Here is a 15,505-nt window from a genome sequence, read left to right as displayed (position 1 = left end):
ATAAGCCCTGCCAGAGGTAAGAGCAGGGGACAGAGGGGTTTTAGGGGAAGCTTGACAATATGCTACCAAAAAGGAACAAACCTGTGTGACTTCTGAAATTCCCCTTTTAGCCTTCAGGTAAATCTTGAGACGGGGTGATTTTTCTATATTCCTTATCAAAGACGTCCCCTTTAATGGTGTGACCAAGCACAGCCAAGCTTTCACCTGCTTGATGAAAACTTTTAATCTCTGTTTTCTGGGGGGTTTGGAGGTAGGTTTTGCAGACTTTGCAGGAGGCTGCCTCTCTCCCTCTTTATAATAGCTGCAGCTCCTGGCTGTAGGTGCAGGCGTATAAGGAGAGAAGCTACCGTCTGGGCATGAATCACTGCCTGAACACCCAGCACCTCTTCCAAAGAAATGGGAATGGAAAGCACGGGCAGAAATACAGCTGACCTGCTAGAAACGGTTTGATCATGCTGTTTAACAGGAAAAAATGGCTTCACTGCAATTAGGCTTGGATTTGTAATGAGGAATTTTACGGTGCCTCTCCCAGAGGATCTAGGAGAGTAAAGAGCAGGTGGGGAGAGTGGGAGATACCTAAATAGTTTATAAAAGATTCTTAAAATCCCCATTCAGCAGAAACTAGCTAAAGCAGAGTCTGATGTGCTAGCTAAACAGCATTTGTTTAACAAGACTCTAATTTGTGCACGTGGCTGCTACGATCAATACACCTGCATTGATTCCTCCCCTTGCCTTCTTCTGACTCAGCACCAAACCTTTCTGATTGTGCAGGTATTACCCCGATAACATACCACCAGCTAGAAAGTTTCTTTGTGATTTAAAAAAAAAAAAAAACAAAAGGAAAGGAAAGGAAAGGAAAGGAAAGGAAAGGAAAGGAAAGGAAAGGAAAGGAAAGGAAAGGAAAGGAAAGGAAAGGAAAGGAAAGGAAAGGAAAGGAAAGGAAAGGAAAGGAAAGGAAAGGAAAGGAAAGGAAAGGAAAGGAAAGGAAAGGAAAGGAAAGGAAAGGAAAGGCACATATATCAGGTATATTTTTCTCTTCCAAGGTTGTTTTTCTCTACTTCACTAGCCTCAAACTGATGCTCACTGCAGTCCAGCTCTTCACACCACCTACTGCCTTCAGGAGCCCGTCTAACAGCCGATTCATCTTTCAGTGTGTTCACACCTGCACAATTAGCATACGGGGAAGAAATTTCCACTATTCTACAGCAAACAATGGAAGGAACTGCATTTACTTCTCTGCTTAAAAAGCAGAAATGGGTTGCTTTCTGAGCTGGTTATGAAACTGCCCACATCTCACGTTAGAAAAAGTTCGTGTAACACAATGTGCTGGGTTGCAATCAAGGCAGTTTACACAGCCGTGATAGTCCTACCCTAGAGATCCAGTTTCCTTCCTCAGACAGATTCTAAAAAATAGTACTTTTTCCACTGCAAAAGAAATAAACCCGGAGCAGCTGATGCAGCCCAGCTTCTCACTTGTTTTTTTGTGTTGAGATGCAACCTTTTGCACCGTGTCCAGCTCCATTCAGCCAGCACACAGCTATGAGAAACAGCAGTCCTTGTGCACCAGCCCATCAGATGGGCATGGAATGGGGACACTAAAAACTCCACTCCTGATGCAGACTTGAACAGAGGTGCCCAGTGGGATTTCCCCCCTGTCATGGAGCATCCTTTTAGCCCTGAGTTCAACAAGGAGAGCTCAAACTGAAAGGAATGAGCTGATTTCAGAAGGATGAGCTGAATTCAGAGGGATGAATTATCACCTAGAATTGGGCACATGCTTAAATGCTTTGCTGAAATGGGGCCGAAAGAATTCGTCAGGCTGGGGCTCCCGGATTAGCTGCAGACTTTGTCTCTGCCAGCACTGCGTCCAACAGCGAGCTCCTTCCCACTGCATCCCCACCCATCTGAGTCTTCGGGGAATGTTGCCATGGATTTCCACGGGAAACAAGAGAGTCCATATTGGAAGAACCCTGTTAAGGTTGCTAGGCGTAAATATTGACTTAACGGCTCTTCCGTCTTTTTTCTTTTTTAAGAACAGATTTGTTGGCCATGGCTGGAAAAATAAAATGTTGGAGGGAGCATGATTCACTCTGGCACTCACACAAACATGCAGATCAGTTGGCTGGCAGCTCCTCTGTTAGCAGAACATCGCTTTTAAAATGTGTCATTTTGTTTTGGCAGCAACAGCGGCCAAGCCCACAGACAGAGAGCATCCAAAAGATAAAATCTCCTACCTTCCATGAACTACATGTGGGGACCACCGGCCTTCCCCAGCATGTAATGTTTGGTTTAACACTTCCAGTGTGTTTTTTTTTTAAACCGAGACAGAGAAGGGCTGATGGGACACACTGCAATGGTTTTACATTAAAAGTCCAGACCAGGAACTTCCCCTCTTGGACCCACTCTTCTCCATCTGCTGACATGAGGAAAGGAAAGCAAAGGTCCTGAAGGTAAAACTTTTTATTTAAAGGCTTTTGGCTCTGTCACAGACAACAGCTATTTCAGACAGAAGGCACTTTAGGTCATGCTGGAAGCCAGCAGCAGAAATGAGAGGTGATGCAAGGGTTTTGGTCATTAAGTTCATGCTTTCAGCACCAGGTTCTGCTTCCTACAGTGCTCCACGCACAGACTTTCAGTCCTGAATTTAAAAGATATCATTTAAATGCAGGTTCAACAGACAGCAGCATCCAAACCCTCCTGCATCTTGATTCTGGAGTGGGTGGTCTGACAGGGCCAACAGGAGGACAAACCTCCTCCAAAGGGCACAAAGGGTGCAAAGGACAGTCAGCACCACCTCTGACTGTCCCCAAAACCCTGCTCACCACACACACAGGAGCACGAGCAGCTCAGAGAGCTGGCAGAGGATGCAGTGAATACATTTGTGGCTCCCTGGTAGGTACCTGTCTGACAGGCAACCTCTAAGAGGACACAAGGAGTTTGCTCTCATTTCAGCTGCACAGGCTGTCATTTGGGACTTTAATCCTATTAGAGTTCAAGCACCCCCCAAAAGCATGATACAAAAACAGAGAATGGGGGCAGCACATGTGCTGATTTATATCTGCTTTGCATCCATCCTCTATGGCTCTGTGCACTCCTTGCAGGGAAGAGGGACAAATCCCTCCCTGCAGGCATCCCCTGCTCACATCCTCCCTAGAAGTGCCCAGTTCAGTGCATGGTTTGTTACAGCTGCCATCCAGGGCAGCCTGGAGCCCTGGCATCCTACCCACTAATTAGGCAACACACACGCTAGCCATCCCTACGCAGTATGAAGCTATCAGAAACAAAACCAAGGCACTTAGATACCTTTGGAGCTTAGCAACAGCTGCTCAAGACCCACCCCACCCCTCTCAAATATATTTCTACTGACAGGTTTTGAAGCAGATAATTTATTGAACAGAGAAATAGGTTGATATCTCCTCTCCTCGATCCCAGGCAGAACCAGATTGTTATTTTCTAAGCATTTTCTTGGTGGTGCATACAAATTCAATACTGCATCTGCTAGCAAAGATGCCTATTTTCAGAATAAATACAATAACATGCAAAGTTTGTATTAGCAACAGCTAAGTAGATGACATCAGGAGATAAAAAAGGAAAAATCTCATGGCCCTAGCGTGCACAGGACAAGAGACTGAGTAGATTTAATTGCATGGAATTGAGGAATTTTCTGCCTACTCCCTCTCATGCCATTGCAGCACGAATAGCCCAGCCTGGGTGCTGCTTCTTCTGTTCTTATAGTAATGTATGAGTATCAGGGGACAGACCCACAGAGACTGTTTCAAGCTGCCTGGTATTGGCCTTTATTACCTGGCCATGGAGATGGCAATGGGGTTCTCAGTACCACCAACCAGCAAGCCAACATGCTGCAGTTATCACTGAGTTTCCCTCAAATGGGTCCAGCAATGGGAAAGCAACTGCAACAAATCCTTGTAGTTTTTCAGAGCCCCACATGCTCCTCTCTGCTGAAAAGGACCCCCTCTGCCTCCTGAGATCGCTGAGTTTGCCCTAGAACCTGCTCCTTTGGCTTAGGTTGCTTGAGCATTTAGTGTATCTAAGTATCTAAAGATTTAGGATCAGTTTTTGCCTTGCAGTGCTCAGACCATGAGCCACTAACTTCTACATGACCAAGAGCTGGTGCAAAATGCCCCACTAGGTACAGCAGAGCAGCAGGAATTTGGTAGCCCCAGTTCAATGTAGACTTCTATATAGTTGTGCTACTTTGAATTAAATGAGAAGAAAAGCTGCTTTTAGAAATCTAAAATGGGTCATATAGACCAGTCCTAAAGTTACTGATCTCCTCCCACTAACTAGAAAGAAAGGCAAGGGTGACAAGTTCAGATCCAAGTGTCTCAAGCCAGGTGAGATGAATCCTGCCTTCAGGGCACGAGGTAAGGAAGAGGTACGGATCAAGCCTCTAATGACTGCTCTGAACTCACCACACTCCTGAGCTGCTCGTTTATGTCTGATTTACGTCAGGAAAAACTTGCACTCCATGGACAACTCTGATAGAGCAGAGGTGACAGAGCTACTACAGGCTACCACTGTCACCTTGAGCAATCTGTAGCATGCCTAATTGGTTTTACAACAATCAGTGTATCAACTGCTTTAAGCACCTGGAAATAACAACCCCACTCTTGCTCTCCTCAAAGGCGACAACCCAATTGCTGACATTATTAGTGGGTAAGGTTTTTTACAGGGCATCACTGCTTTTACTCCATCCTAATTCCTTTTCTTTGCTATTTCACAGCCATCCAGCTGGATTAATATAAAAGAAAACCAAAGCATTTCTCAAAACATTTTCAGCATCATTTAAACTCGGCTGATCTTGTCTGCCGGTGACGGGCTGAACAACCCGTCAGTCACACTTGTCAGTCACTGCTCCTGTGCCTGAAACGCAGGAGCCTAATCGAAGCAAAGAAGCAGAAATGAAGGTCTGATACTTACTTTCTCAAGACTGCAATTTCATTCTCTATGCTGCTTTCCTTCCCCTTCAGTGCCTTCTTGGGAATGCACTTGACTGCAAATAGTTTCCCACTAGCTCTCTCTTCAGCCAAAACAACTTCAGAAAATGCGCCCCTGAAGGAAGAAAAGAAAAGCAGAGATTTTAAGTGGTGTCATTTCTTCGCAAGCTGTTATCTGAAATACAGCAATTGAATCTATTCTTCTGGTGGATTTTGATAGCTGCTCTCGTTAATCACAGCCACAGCATTATGAGAATCTTTCACTGTTTTTACAGATATATAAAGGCATTCAAGCAAAATATTAAAGGCTCACCAAACCCAACAATATTAATAAAGAACCACAGTCCAGCAGAAGTTTGAGCAAAGGTCAAAAATCAGAAAGTGCCATTTCCATACACAGGGGCAAGGACCGCAGCCAAGCTGCTGATTTGACGTATGATGAATGATGCACTTTTCCCTTCTCTGAAGTTTTTTTTGAGGTTTAATTCACACAGCACCACAAAGTCCCTGGGAGCAAATGACCCATGGGTGCCAAACGCGCTCTCGGTTCCTCAGTGACCACAAGAGGTCAGGGCCTCCGCTCTGGTCCTCTCTGAGCATCTCTTCACCCTTCACTCAACCCTGACTCAGACGGAGAAGCAGCGTCAGAGTTCCTCTCTGTACACAGAGTTATTCCACAAAACAAACTGCCCTGTGTAATCGCTAAAGCCAAACAATCGGATTAAGTCACAAGCCCAAATGTCTGCCTTAATAGCAGCTTCCCCGCAGTTACCCCAGAGAGGATTACACAAATAAAGGATGCAGAAACATCATCACAGCAGCCAGTCGCTAATTGCCCGGAGTGGGCGGCGCCTCTCCTTCATTGGGTTATTCTGTAACAGTATTATTTCTTGCACTCTCATGTCTTCCTCCAAAGCATCCTCCAAAGAGGCCAGGCACATGTGACAGGCAGGACCCTTATGTGTTTTTGCTGCTGCTTTCTGAGAATTTCTGAGATTTGGGCATCCTTCAGAACCTTTTGGCATCTGGATGGACTTTCACTCTGGCACACTGGGGCTGCTCTGATATTCCTGGTTTATCAGGTTTAGCTCATTACTGGTTTAGCGGTGAGGTACTGGGCATGGCAGAGCACCACCAGCCTGCTGAGGCACAGCAAATCCCTGCTCCTGTTCACCAAAACCTCCTCCCAAAGCAGCTGCCTTGCCCGAGACACCAGAGCCAAGCACCACCCAAAACGTAGCACTACCTAAATCCCAACTCAAAGTCCAAGAGCCAAAGGATCACATTTTATATATACAACACTAAAAGAGGTAGGACACCAGGTTATCCATCACTAGGTTATTCTGTTCTTCTACATAGCTCTCTCTGAAAAGAGGCTGAGCAAACCCAACCACACTCTAACCCACTCCTCAAACATTAGTATTTGATCACAGCCTCATTTGGCTACCACAAACTTTCCCTGACTTTTGTTGTCCACAGTCACTGCTTATCTAGATGTCTGTGGACCAACAGAAACGTTTCCTCTCCTGTCTCTCCCTTTCTAAGTTAGGCTCAACGACACGACCAAGCACCCCTGACCTCAGCACCAGTTCCTGAGTTGCGAAAGGACCGAGTGAATCACTGAGCCAAGGGGTAAGCGAAGCAGGCAGACAGAAAAGGATGCTGGATAGAAAGTGCCTGTTTACACAGAAACGTTTTGGTCATTAGCAGCAAAAGGGAAATGAGAGGGGAAGTTTAGGAAGGGATTAAAAGAGACTTTTGCAAACTGGTGGTTTGTGTCCATGTGGCAGTGACCCTCTGAACAAAGAATGCTTTGCCTTGCGTTTTTGGCAAAAAGGACCCCAAAAATGTCCAGACTCATTTATGCCGCACTAAGTACAGGAACAGCTTTGTTTTCTGCATTGTGTATAAACTGCCACGGCATGTTGGAGCATCACAGACTCCAGTTCAGAGTCCATGCAATCAGTCCCAATGGCTGGAGCAATAAAAAAAGAAAATCGAGCCACACAACGTATTTTTGCAGACCTACTCTTTGCTTTCCTGTCAACAGTCCTAATTACTTGGTTCACCAAATGGTGCTTTCTTTCTAACCCTCATGCTGGGAACAGCCAGACTGGAATTGCAATAAAATCCCTTTACTGGGAAATCCTGAGACCCCTCAGTGCTTATCGGCTTTGGCTGAAGACTCAGATGCTCAGAAACTCACAGGGCAGCTCCCAGCTATAATTCATGAACGCCTTAAAGTCCTATCTACTTAAGCTTTCACCACTTCACTCTAGCTGTGTCTTGAATAATCTTTTTGGCTGTAGTTAAATGCCATTAGAAGCAGCACATCCATACTGGTCATTTACTGCTCACGCAGCTCTCTGAGTGTTTACAACACTGCAAAGCACAGAGATCCCGTTCTGATCGGGATTTCATTGCTCTTCTAAGACGCCAAAATCAATGAAATCCCTTTATATCCTTCTATATAATAAACTGAGCTTGGAGAAATGCCTCTATTTCAGCTGGATTCACCATTTTACTGGATTTCTTCCTCCACATACCAGGACAGCCATGGGGTTGGAGCAGCTTTTGTGTATATAAATGCATTTTTAGGGGGAACTCTGATATACACTGGTAAAAAACAATTCCATATCTTCTTAGCAGTCTTTCTCGTTAAAGCAAGAAATGAGCTGACCCTCACTTAAAGCATTCACATAAATGCCAGCCCTTGGCACTGATGGTCTGCACGCTCCTGCTGCACTACACGTGTTCCTGCTGCACAGTTCCTGCGGTCACAGGCAAGGAAAAAAAGAAGCACAGAGGCAGCAGACAAAAGAAAGAGAAGTGCTGGAAGAAAAGAGAAGTGTGCTGGAAGAAATGCAGATAGGGATCAGAGAGTTAAATACAGTTGGGGAGGAAAGAAAGGTATAAGACAAAAAAAAAAAAAGGAAGTATTAGCAGAAAAAAATCACCAAGCAATAGGCAGCATAGACACTCCTGCAGTGTGCTGGAGTCAAGGGAGAGCCAGAAATAATAGTATATAGATGGACAAGTAATTATCTTAATTTCAAATACACAGATGAATTCACCCACACTTAATAATCCAATCCAGCCCCCACTAAATCTTTCTTGACTTATACATGACTAGGTAAAAAACAGAGAGAAAGAAATACAAAGCTGCTTGTTTTCTTGCTAACAGTAAAATATCCTACAGCAAATTCCCCATTTCCTCAAAAAAAAAAAAATAAAAAAAAATCCCCAGAACACCAGTCTAGCAGGCTTACTAAAGGAGATATTTCTCCCCCCAAAGAATTAATGTGCCCTTTAAAATCAAGACATAAATGAAGGCAACAGTTTATCTCTAAGAATTTATTGCATTTTTTTTATTTGAGGGTTAAAAGGTAATTGTGTCCAAAGTTCTCTCAATGTGTTTGGGTTTAGAAAATGATGCATTGTTCACCACTGAAATGACAAGACTTCTTGTAAAAAGGATGTGGCTTCTATTAAGCATCATCAAGTGATGTTAAATCATCACTGAGACAGAAAGAGATTTGGAAGCCACTCGGTGAATCTTGTATTTTGAATTATGAGTTTTTATCTGAAATTTCATGCATGGAAAAATGCAATTTCTGGGAAGGATACCAGCAAATAATGGTAAACTTTTTCTTCTTTTTTTTTTTTTTTTTTTTTTTTTTTTTTTTTTAAATTCTGTGAAATCTTGAGGAACGTGTTTACTCTGAAAATTACCAAGATATTACCCAGAAAATATCTGGGGAATTTTTATTCTCACAGCACTCCACAACACACACTCTTCCTTTCCCCCAAAAAATTGGTCCAAAAATTATTTTCACACTCCAACACAGGTTTTTTAAAAAGCAGGGAGAAGAGGTTAATTAAATAAAAGTCATCATTTCAAAGGTATCTGCAGTGAATGGGATGTCCCACTCCCCAGAGCTGGGAAATAGCTAACAGCAACCTTTCCACTGTGCCTGGGGACACAGCCTTTGCCTCTCTGAATTGGGGGCTACAAACCCCCCAGGGAGCTTTGCAGGTCCTTCCTGGAGGTCAGAGTAAATGAATAGGAAAAGCATCACAGTTTTGAGGAACTAGGACAGCAGTGGAAATGGGTAAGCAAGAAACTTCTGCAAAATTAAACCACCTAGCTAGCTGCTGAAATAAGTGTGTGGCAACAGAACCTACTTCTGAAAGTTATGACCACATTATCATTTACCCTAGAGGATCAGCTCTCGTTAAACTTCTAATTAAAGTGTGGAATAATTTTGTGATCTAGATCGTTTTCATATGAATTAGGAACAGTGCGAAAGAAAAAAGGTTAAATGACTGCACAAGTGACATTGAGATGATGGCAAACTCTGGAAGGCGGCTGAGACCTGCTGACTCCTCACCCCTTTGCATATGTCAGCATCCTATGAGATGTCAATATTTTATAGTTTTTGTTTCAATTATTTCTTATTTGGTTATTTTCTTTAATTCAGATTTTCAGATTAGGATTTCAAGATTATCATTGCAATATGAATGGCATTCATATCCAAACAGAATGGATTTTCTATTAGATAACAAAAGTTGCGAGGCTAGGTTATCCTGCAGATCAAAGTAAAATAAATGCCAAATAACTTTTCCTCATCTGTTTGAACTATAATTTAAGGTGAATGCTTAATTTCTGAAATAAAATAGATATACAACATATAATGTGACAATAAATCTGTTCTTATTCTTAAAAAAAAAATGTTGTTACAAAAGCACTAACAAAATGAAGACGAAGAGTAGATGGAGGGAGAAAACTTAATTTTTCCATTTGCAGAGACCTCCACGTTGAGAGTTTTCCACTACATTAGCAGGTGCTCTGTCACACTAAATCAACAGACATAGTCAGGAAACAGATTTCACATCTTCAGGCTGTGTGGAGCTAATGATCTTAATTATGGTACAGTTGGCCTTCTGTGTGTACTTTGCCCCAGCCAAACCATGGAAAAAATGAGTGAACGCTCATGGTTTGAGAAATCTACCACATCCACCTAGAAGATCACCCCAAGATGGGAGACCAACAGAATGGGTGAGACCGACCAAACCCAATAAGCCATTTCTGTAGCGTGGCTTTGGTAACCACAGACAAATTCTGTTCCTCGACTCCCCAAAGAAAGGCAGCTTTGAGCTGCACTACAGACAGAGGGAGGTGTGTAAGAAAAAAAATTTCTCTGGCACTTTTAAGGCTTTTCTTACGGTCCTCAAGGAGTTAACTGTGGGATGAGCTCAGGCTCTGTATAACCAATATATACCAAGGAGATTCTGATCCTCCAGAATATTTTTCTCCCAAGCCATTTTTCTGCAGAAGTTGCTTTATTTTTTTCATTAAATTTTCTACTCTGTCATTTCTGTACACATGCCCTCACTCATCCAAATCCCCGGCATTTCCCAACATAAACCCGAACAAAGGCTGGAAATTGTTTTTTGCTCCAAAGTCATGTCTGCGAGTGTCCTGAGGTCTGTGTGAAAATGAATTTACAATGAAATTTTCAACAGCTCAGTGAAGTTTGAATGCAAAGGTAACAAAACTGAAGTGAAGAGGGTGTTTTCACTCAGAGGAGCAGAGAGGAGGCTCTCGGGGCTGTGTTACACACAGTACAGAAATCAAATATCCGTACACATTCCCAAGAAGCTTAATATAAATTTCTGAGAAAAGAAACACGCATACTGGTCTATTTGACTCCATCTATTCTTTAGAGGACAAATGCTTTTTCTAGCTATTTTCATTCATCAAACACACTATCCCAGCCCTGCAGCCCCTTCTATGGCAATGCTTCCTCTGCCTCTGCAAGCACAGGACGACCAGGATTAACACTGTTAACGCTGGTATTTTTAGCCTCCCTATTCATTTAACTTCCACCAAACCACCCAGCCAAAAACTAAGAAATGCTCTTTTCTACCTCAGGGCCGGGTGAATATCTGCTTTAACCCAGCTGGCCATCCTGGGCCATTTCTGACCCTGGTTTCCCTCCCCAGGGCTGATCCTGACCTGCACCCACAGCAATGACCTCCCTCCCCGTGAGGTGCCTGGTACCCAGGGCTGGAGCTGCTATTACATGCTCTAGATGATGAACAGCACTTCCAGCTGTTCCAAAAATGCTGTTGATCTTGCCTGATGGACACACAAATAACAACAGCAAGGGGCAAAAATACCGTTTGCTGCATGTTCCTGCAGCAAGGAGCAGATTTTCACCACTAGCATGTCTCTTGCTCCATACCCTCAGCATTTTGTCCGAGCTAGAAGGCACTTTAAGACCACTGGGGTTACACATCTCTCTCCAGATAGGTCCCCACTTACCCACAAGATGAGAGGAGCCAGGGAACTGCTGGGCATGGGGCCAGGCAACACATCCCTAAGCTCATGGCTTCACCTCTCCCACCAACTTGCTGCTCCCCATCAAGTACAGCTTCCGGAATAGGAACCTCAACAACCCACAGGTCTCTGCTGGGACTCATAGCCATGACCACAACAGACATATGACAGCTTCATGCTCCAGGTAGAGCTGTTTTTTCCCCTCCTTATACACCAGTTTGGTTTTCTCCTTCCATTACACCGCAGCTAACTACGATGGAACAAGCAGCACAAAGCTTTCATCTCGTACAGTTACCAAAAGCGTCTGGATTTGTTTGGATTTAACTTCTACTTTCTTGGGTACTATTATCTACAATTACAACAGCTTAGTGTTTTGACAGTTTTTGTCACCAGTCAGATGGGAGAATTTTAATGGCAATTTGAAGCTTATCATTTCTTCTTGGTTTAACTCCTCAGTATTTTATACTCTCAGAGAAAAAAAAAAAAAAAAGAAATTAACTAGAATTAAGATTGAAAAACCATGTCAGCTACTTAAAGGAAAGCTACTTAGAGGAGAGAGACTTCTGTGAAGTTTAAGTTGCACATGATAAAGCATGAAATTTTGACAATATAGTCAAGGAAGACTTCACAGACCTGCCTCTTCCCCCAGACCACTTTCACCAGAACACAACCGCCTCCTTAATGGTCAACAATTTTCACCCAGGGAAAAATTGCTGGGAACCATTTAAAGAATGCTGTAGCGAGAAATTAAATTTTGACTCCAGGATGAATTTCAAGTTCACAGTGGGGCATGGCACACACCGCCAGTGCCCCCTGCCACTGCCAGGTCCCCTTCCCTTCCTCCAGATATGACATTTTGGGCATCAGCAAAGATGCTGGCACAGCTTGCAGCCACGTGGATGAGGAATCCACCAGGGCCTGGGGCACTTCAGCTCACACACCAGCAGGGTAATGGCACTGAAGTACGTGGCTGATGAGACCCCTGGGCAAATAAAGCCCTTACGTGCAGAGCAGAGCAAGGCATGCATGTTTTGGTGTCATCAAACTGAGGAGCAGAAGAGAGTAAACCACATAATGCTCAAAAATTAAGCCAAAACGAAAAGTTTCTGCGGAAACTCTTCCCTTTCTGAGATGAACTAATTTGTTTTAGCTGCCTGGTGTATGCTAATTCAATAGGATGCTATGCAGTCTGGTCTGAGACAGTGATGCATGGATGCTAAAAAGGGAAACTGGCCCAGCACAGATACCCAGTCTTGTTTGTTATTACAGTGCTTTACTTTCCTGAACTGTTTGCTCTTTTCTGATTAATCCTGACCCCTATTAGAAAGGGAAGTGTTGTCTTTAAAGGCCTATTACGCTTACTTTACATCCTCTGTGGTAATCATGGTAAAGCTACCCAGAATCAAAAGCAAAACATACAGCCTTTTGTATTGAGCTCTTCCTTCCATTATGCATTTCACAAATGGGCTGTTAAGCAGTTTATTTTCTCCACTGATGATCACTTTCTTTCCAAAGTGAATATTTAAGTACCTTTTTTCCACTTTCATCTTATAAGACGAAAAGAGCTCATTGTCTCCCAGGATTTATCTGATGACAGCATTCTCACTGGGAAATAACCCTTTTTTTTTTTTTTTTTTTCCTAATAATGACCGCAAACCTTTCTTGAGGGATAAGTGAGCTCCATAACGTTTTTCAAAGCATTTCCCTGTTCTGACACTGATATATGCAGGGTCTATTACAACACATCTGATTTCTGGAGATCTTATCTGGCCTTATAAAGCAAATTACACCAATTTGAAAAAGCACATTTCTTCCTCTTCCTCCACGCGGAAATGTAAGAAATGATCTGGCACTCTCCAAAGAGGCTGGATCAATTTAGGAACTGGATGACACTGCATCTTTTGGAGCAAAGCAAAGATAGTGTAAACACTAGTTTTGCTTTCAGCATTTTCTATGTTCCCTCTGAAGTGAATTTCAGTTCATCTTTAGTAAAGACGAAACTAGCCTAACTTGCCTAAAGAGCAAATAACTTGTCAGTTGGGTTTGAACCATAGGAAAATCCAATTAACCCGAGAGTTTTGCCTAAAGGTGCCTGGACCTTCAAATCCAAGTTGCAAAAGATGTCACCCCATGCCTTCAGGTGGCATCTTTAAGAATCAGAGCCTAAGTATCATCTCTGGAGCTCTTCCTCAGTAATCAAAAACAAATGACTGCATTACTTGACATGTGGTTTTCAAACAGTGACCATCTTTCAGGAACTGTATGATCCATTCTACGGATGAGCTACGTGAGGAACAGGAACCACATGGACCCATCCTTCAGTAACATTTATTTAAAAGCAAAGAACATCGCATAATCTAAAAGTGCACACTCCTTTTGTACTCAGAAAAGCATCTCCAACAGGCAATTACATCCCATCCTAAAATATATTGAGGGAAGCACAACATAGCACTGCACAAATCCTTATGCCCCTTCTGCCAAAAATCCCACGCTCCAATTGCCACCTACCTCTGGTCAAACAGATCATCTGAGATGCCCAGATCTAGCTCCAAAATGCCTGTCCGGCAGCTGCAATGAGCTGAGATATATTTCAGCCTCAGGGTCTGGTCTTGTTTCAAGAGAAAGCAGAGCTTGGCTACCCAGAAGGAAAGTCCTGAGCACAACTACGTGGATGTTATTGATGTCTGAGCTACTTCCCCATGCATTACAGATGAGAGATGGCCAATACAGCAGTGCCATCAGCTTGTCTGGGAGTAACTAATAGTGGTCAGATAAAACATACCCTAAACACGTCTCTGGATCTTCATTGAGAGAAAGGGAGCCCCAGGGGAGAGATGGACTGAAAACATCTGCAGTGTGGACATTCTGAAAGCTAAGCACGCAAATCTCCTCCTTAATTCACGGGACCTGAGTGTGCACAATAAGCACATATTCAAATCAAAATGAGGACTGAGACTCATAAGGCTTTTATGCCCCTGATCACAGCACAGTCCCTTCCTGTTTCAAGGACAAATTTAGGTTAGTTAATCAGATCACACAACCAGGGCACAAATAGGATTGGCCTCTTCCAGATCAATTGTGCAGACCCAGTGGACAGCCCCTGGTCAGGCTGTGCTCCCCATGAGCATGATGAGCCTCTGAAAGAAGAGGCCACAGGGTTCAGAGCTGTCACAAGCACAGCTGAACAATTCCCCTCATGTAAGAGCCCTTCTGTCCCTCTAGAAAACTGTAATGGGTTTGTTCTCATCCTGTTGTTACCCATCCAGCCAGTCTCGTGTATCTATTTTAAATATTTGGACTAAAAACGATGTGTATTTTGTATCCTTGCCCACTCCAAATAGTAGCTTAGAGTTAAAATAAAAATAAAATGTGGGGGGAGGGACAATTCAGTAAAATGCAATGCAATTTGTTCTGTAGCTCAGAATTGAGCTCTGGTAGGAAAAGCCACTGCAATATACCCAGAGCTCCATCTGAAGCCTTCCTTTCAATGGCCACTTTTAAAAACACCAGAGGAGTGTTTGCTTCCCTTCTCCCCCACCTCTTGACTCGCGTTTCCACATGTTGTTTCATGTCTGAGCTGAGGTATGCTAAGAAATCTTAGCAGACGGGTTTGCCTGGTAACCAGCAGGCTTGCAAACAAACATTTTGGCAAAGATTATTTCAGCGTAGCTGTATCCAGCAGTTACCAGGTGCTCCTGAAACTCACAGATCCTTCTGCTAAAAGAATTGCCACACAGTTTCTATGCATGTGTCTCAGTCCTGCTCTCATTCAAACCTCGGAGCAAAAAGGGTTCTCCCATCAGCTTCTGCTGGCAAGGGATTTCCCCGCAGCTCCACCTTCAAGGTGCTGTCCAGATTCCTGAAGTTACTCACAAAACAGACGCAGCACCAGCACAACTTTCCCCTCCTAAACCTATTATCATGTGCCTCTGCACTGCTCTGAAGGAACATTTTTGATGTCAAGGGACACTGATGTCACTGCACTGGGACTGACCAAGAGGAAATTCCCCAGGTGATCTAAGGATAAGAACCTTGCACCAGCTTCTGTCCAAACTATGCCCAGCCTGGGCACTGTGTCCAGATGAAGCAGAGAGTATATGAGGCCCAACAAAAGCAGTCCTCTGGGTTTATCCTATCCTGTTATCACCCAAAAAAGGCAGTGGCACATGCAGAAATCTTCCCGAGGACAGGAGCCATTCCTGCC

At 43.6% G+C, this 15,505-nt stretch overlaps 1 protein-coding gene across 2 annotated transcripts in view; it reads right to left on the bottom strand.

The window, feature by feature from the left end:
* Nucleotides 1–15,505, bottom strand: part of CAMK1D (calcium/calmodulin dependent protein kinase ID) — a 219,428-nt gene that overhangs the window by 119,064 nt on the left and 84,859 nt on the right. For both annotated transcript variants that reach the window (XM_032183733.1, XM_032183724.1), the window contains exon 2: nt 4,942–5,073. In XM_032183733.1, coding sequence (XP_032039624.1) covers nt 4,942–5,073 — 132 coding nt within the window. The remainder of the gene's footprint in view (nt 1–4,941; nt 5,074–15,505) is intronic.

This window comes from Aythya fuligula, chromosome 1 (assembly GCF_009819795.1).
Source record: "Aythya fuligula isolate bAytFul2 chromosome 1, bAytFul2.pri, whole genome shotgun sequence".
Lineage (NCBI taxonomy): Eukaryota > Metazoa > Chordata > Aves > Anseriformes > Anatidae > Aythya > Aythya fuligula.
Note: the sequence above shows the minus strand (reverse complement) of the source record. Positions and strands in the feature narration are given on the sequence as shown.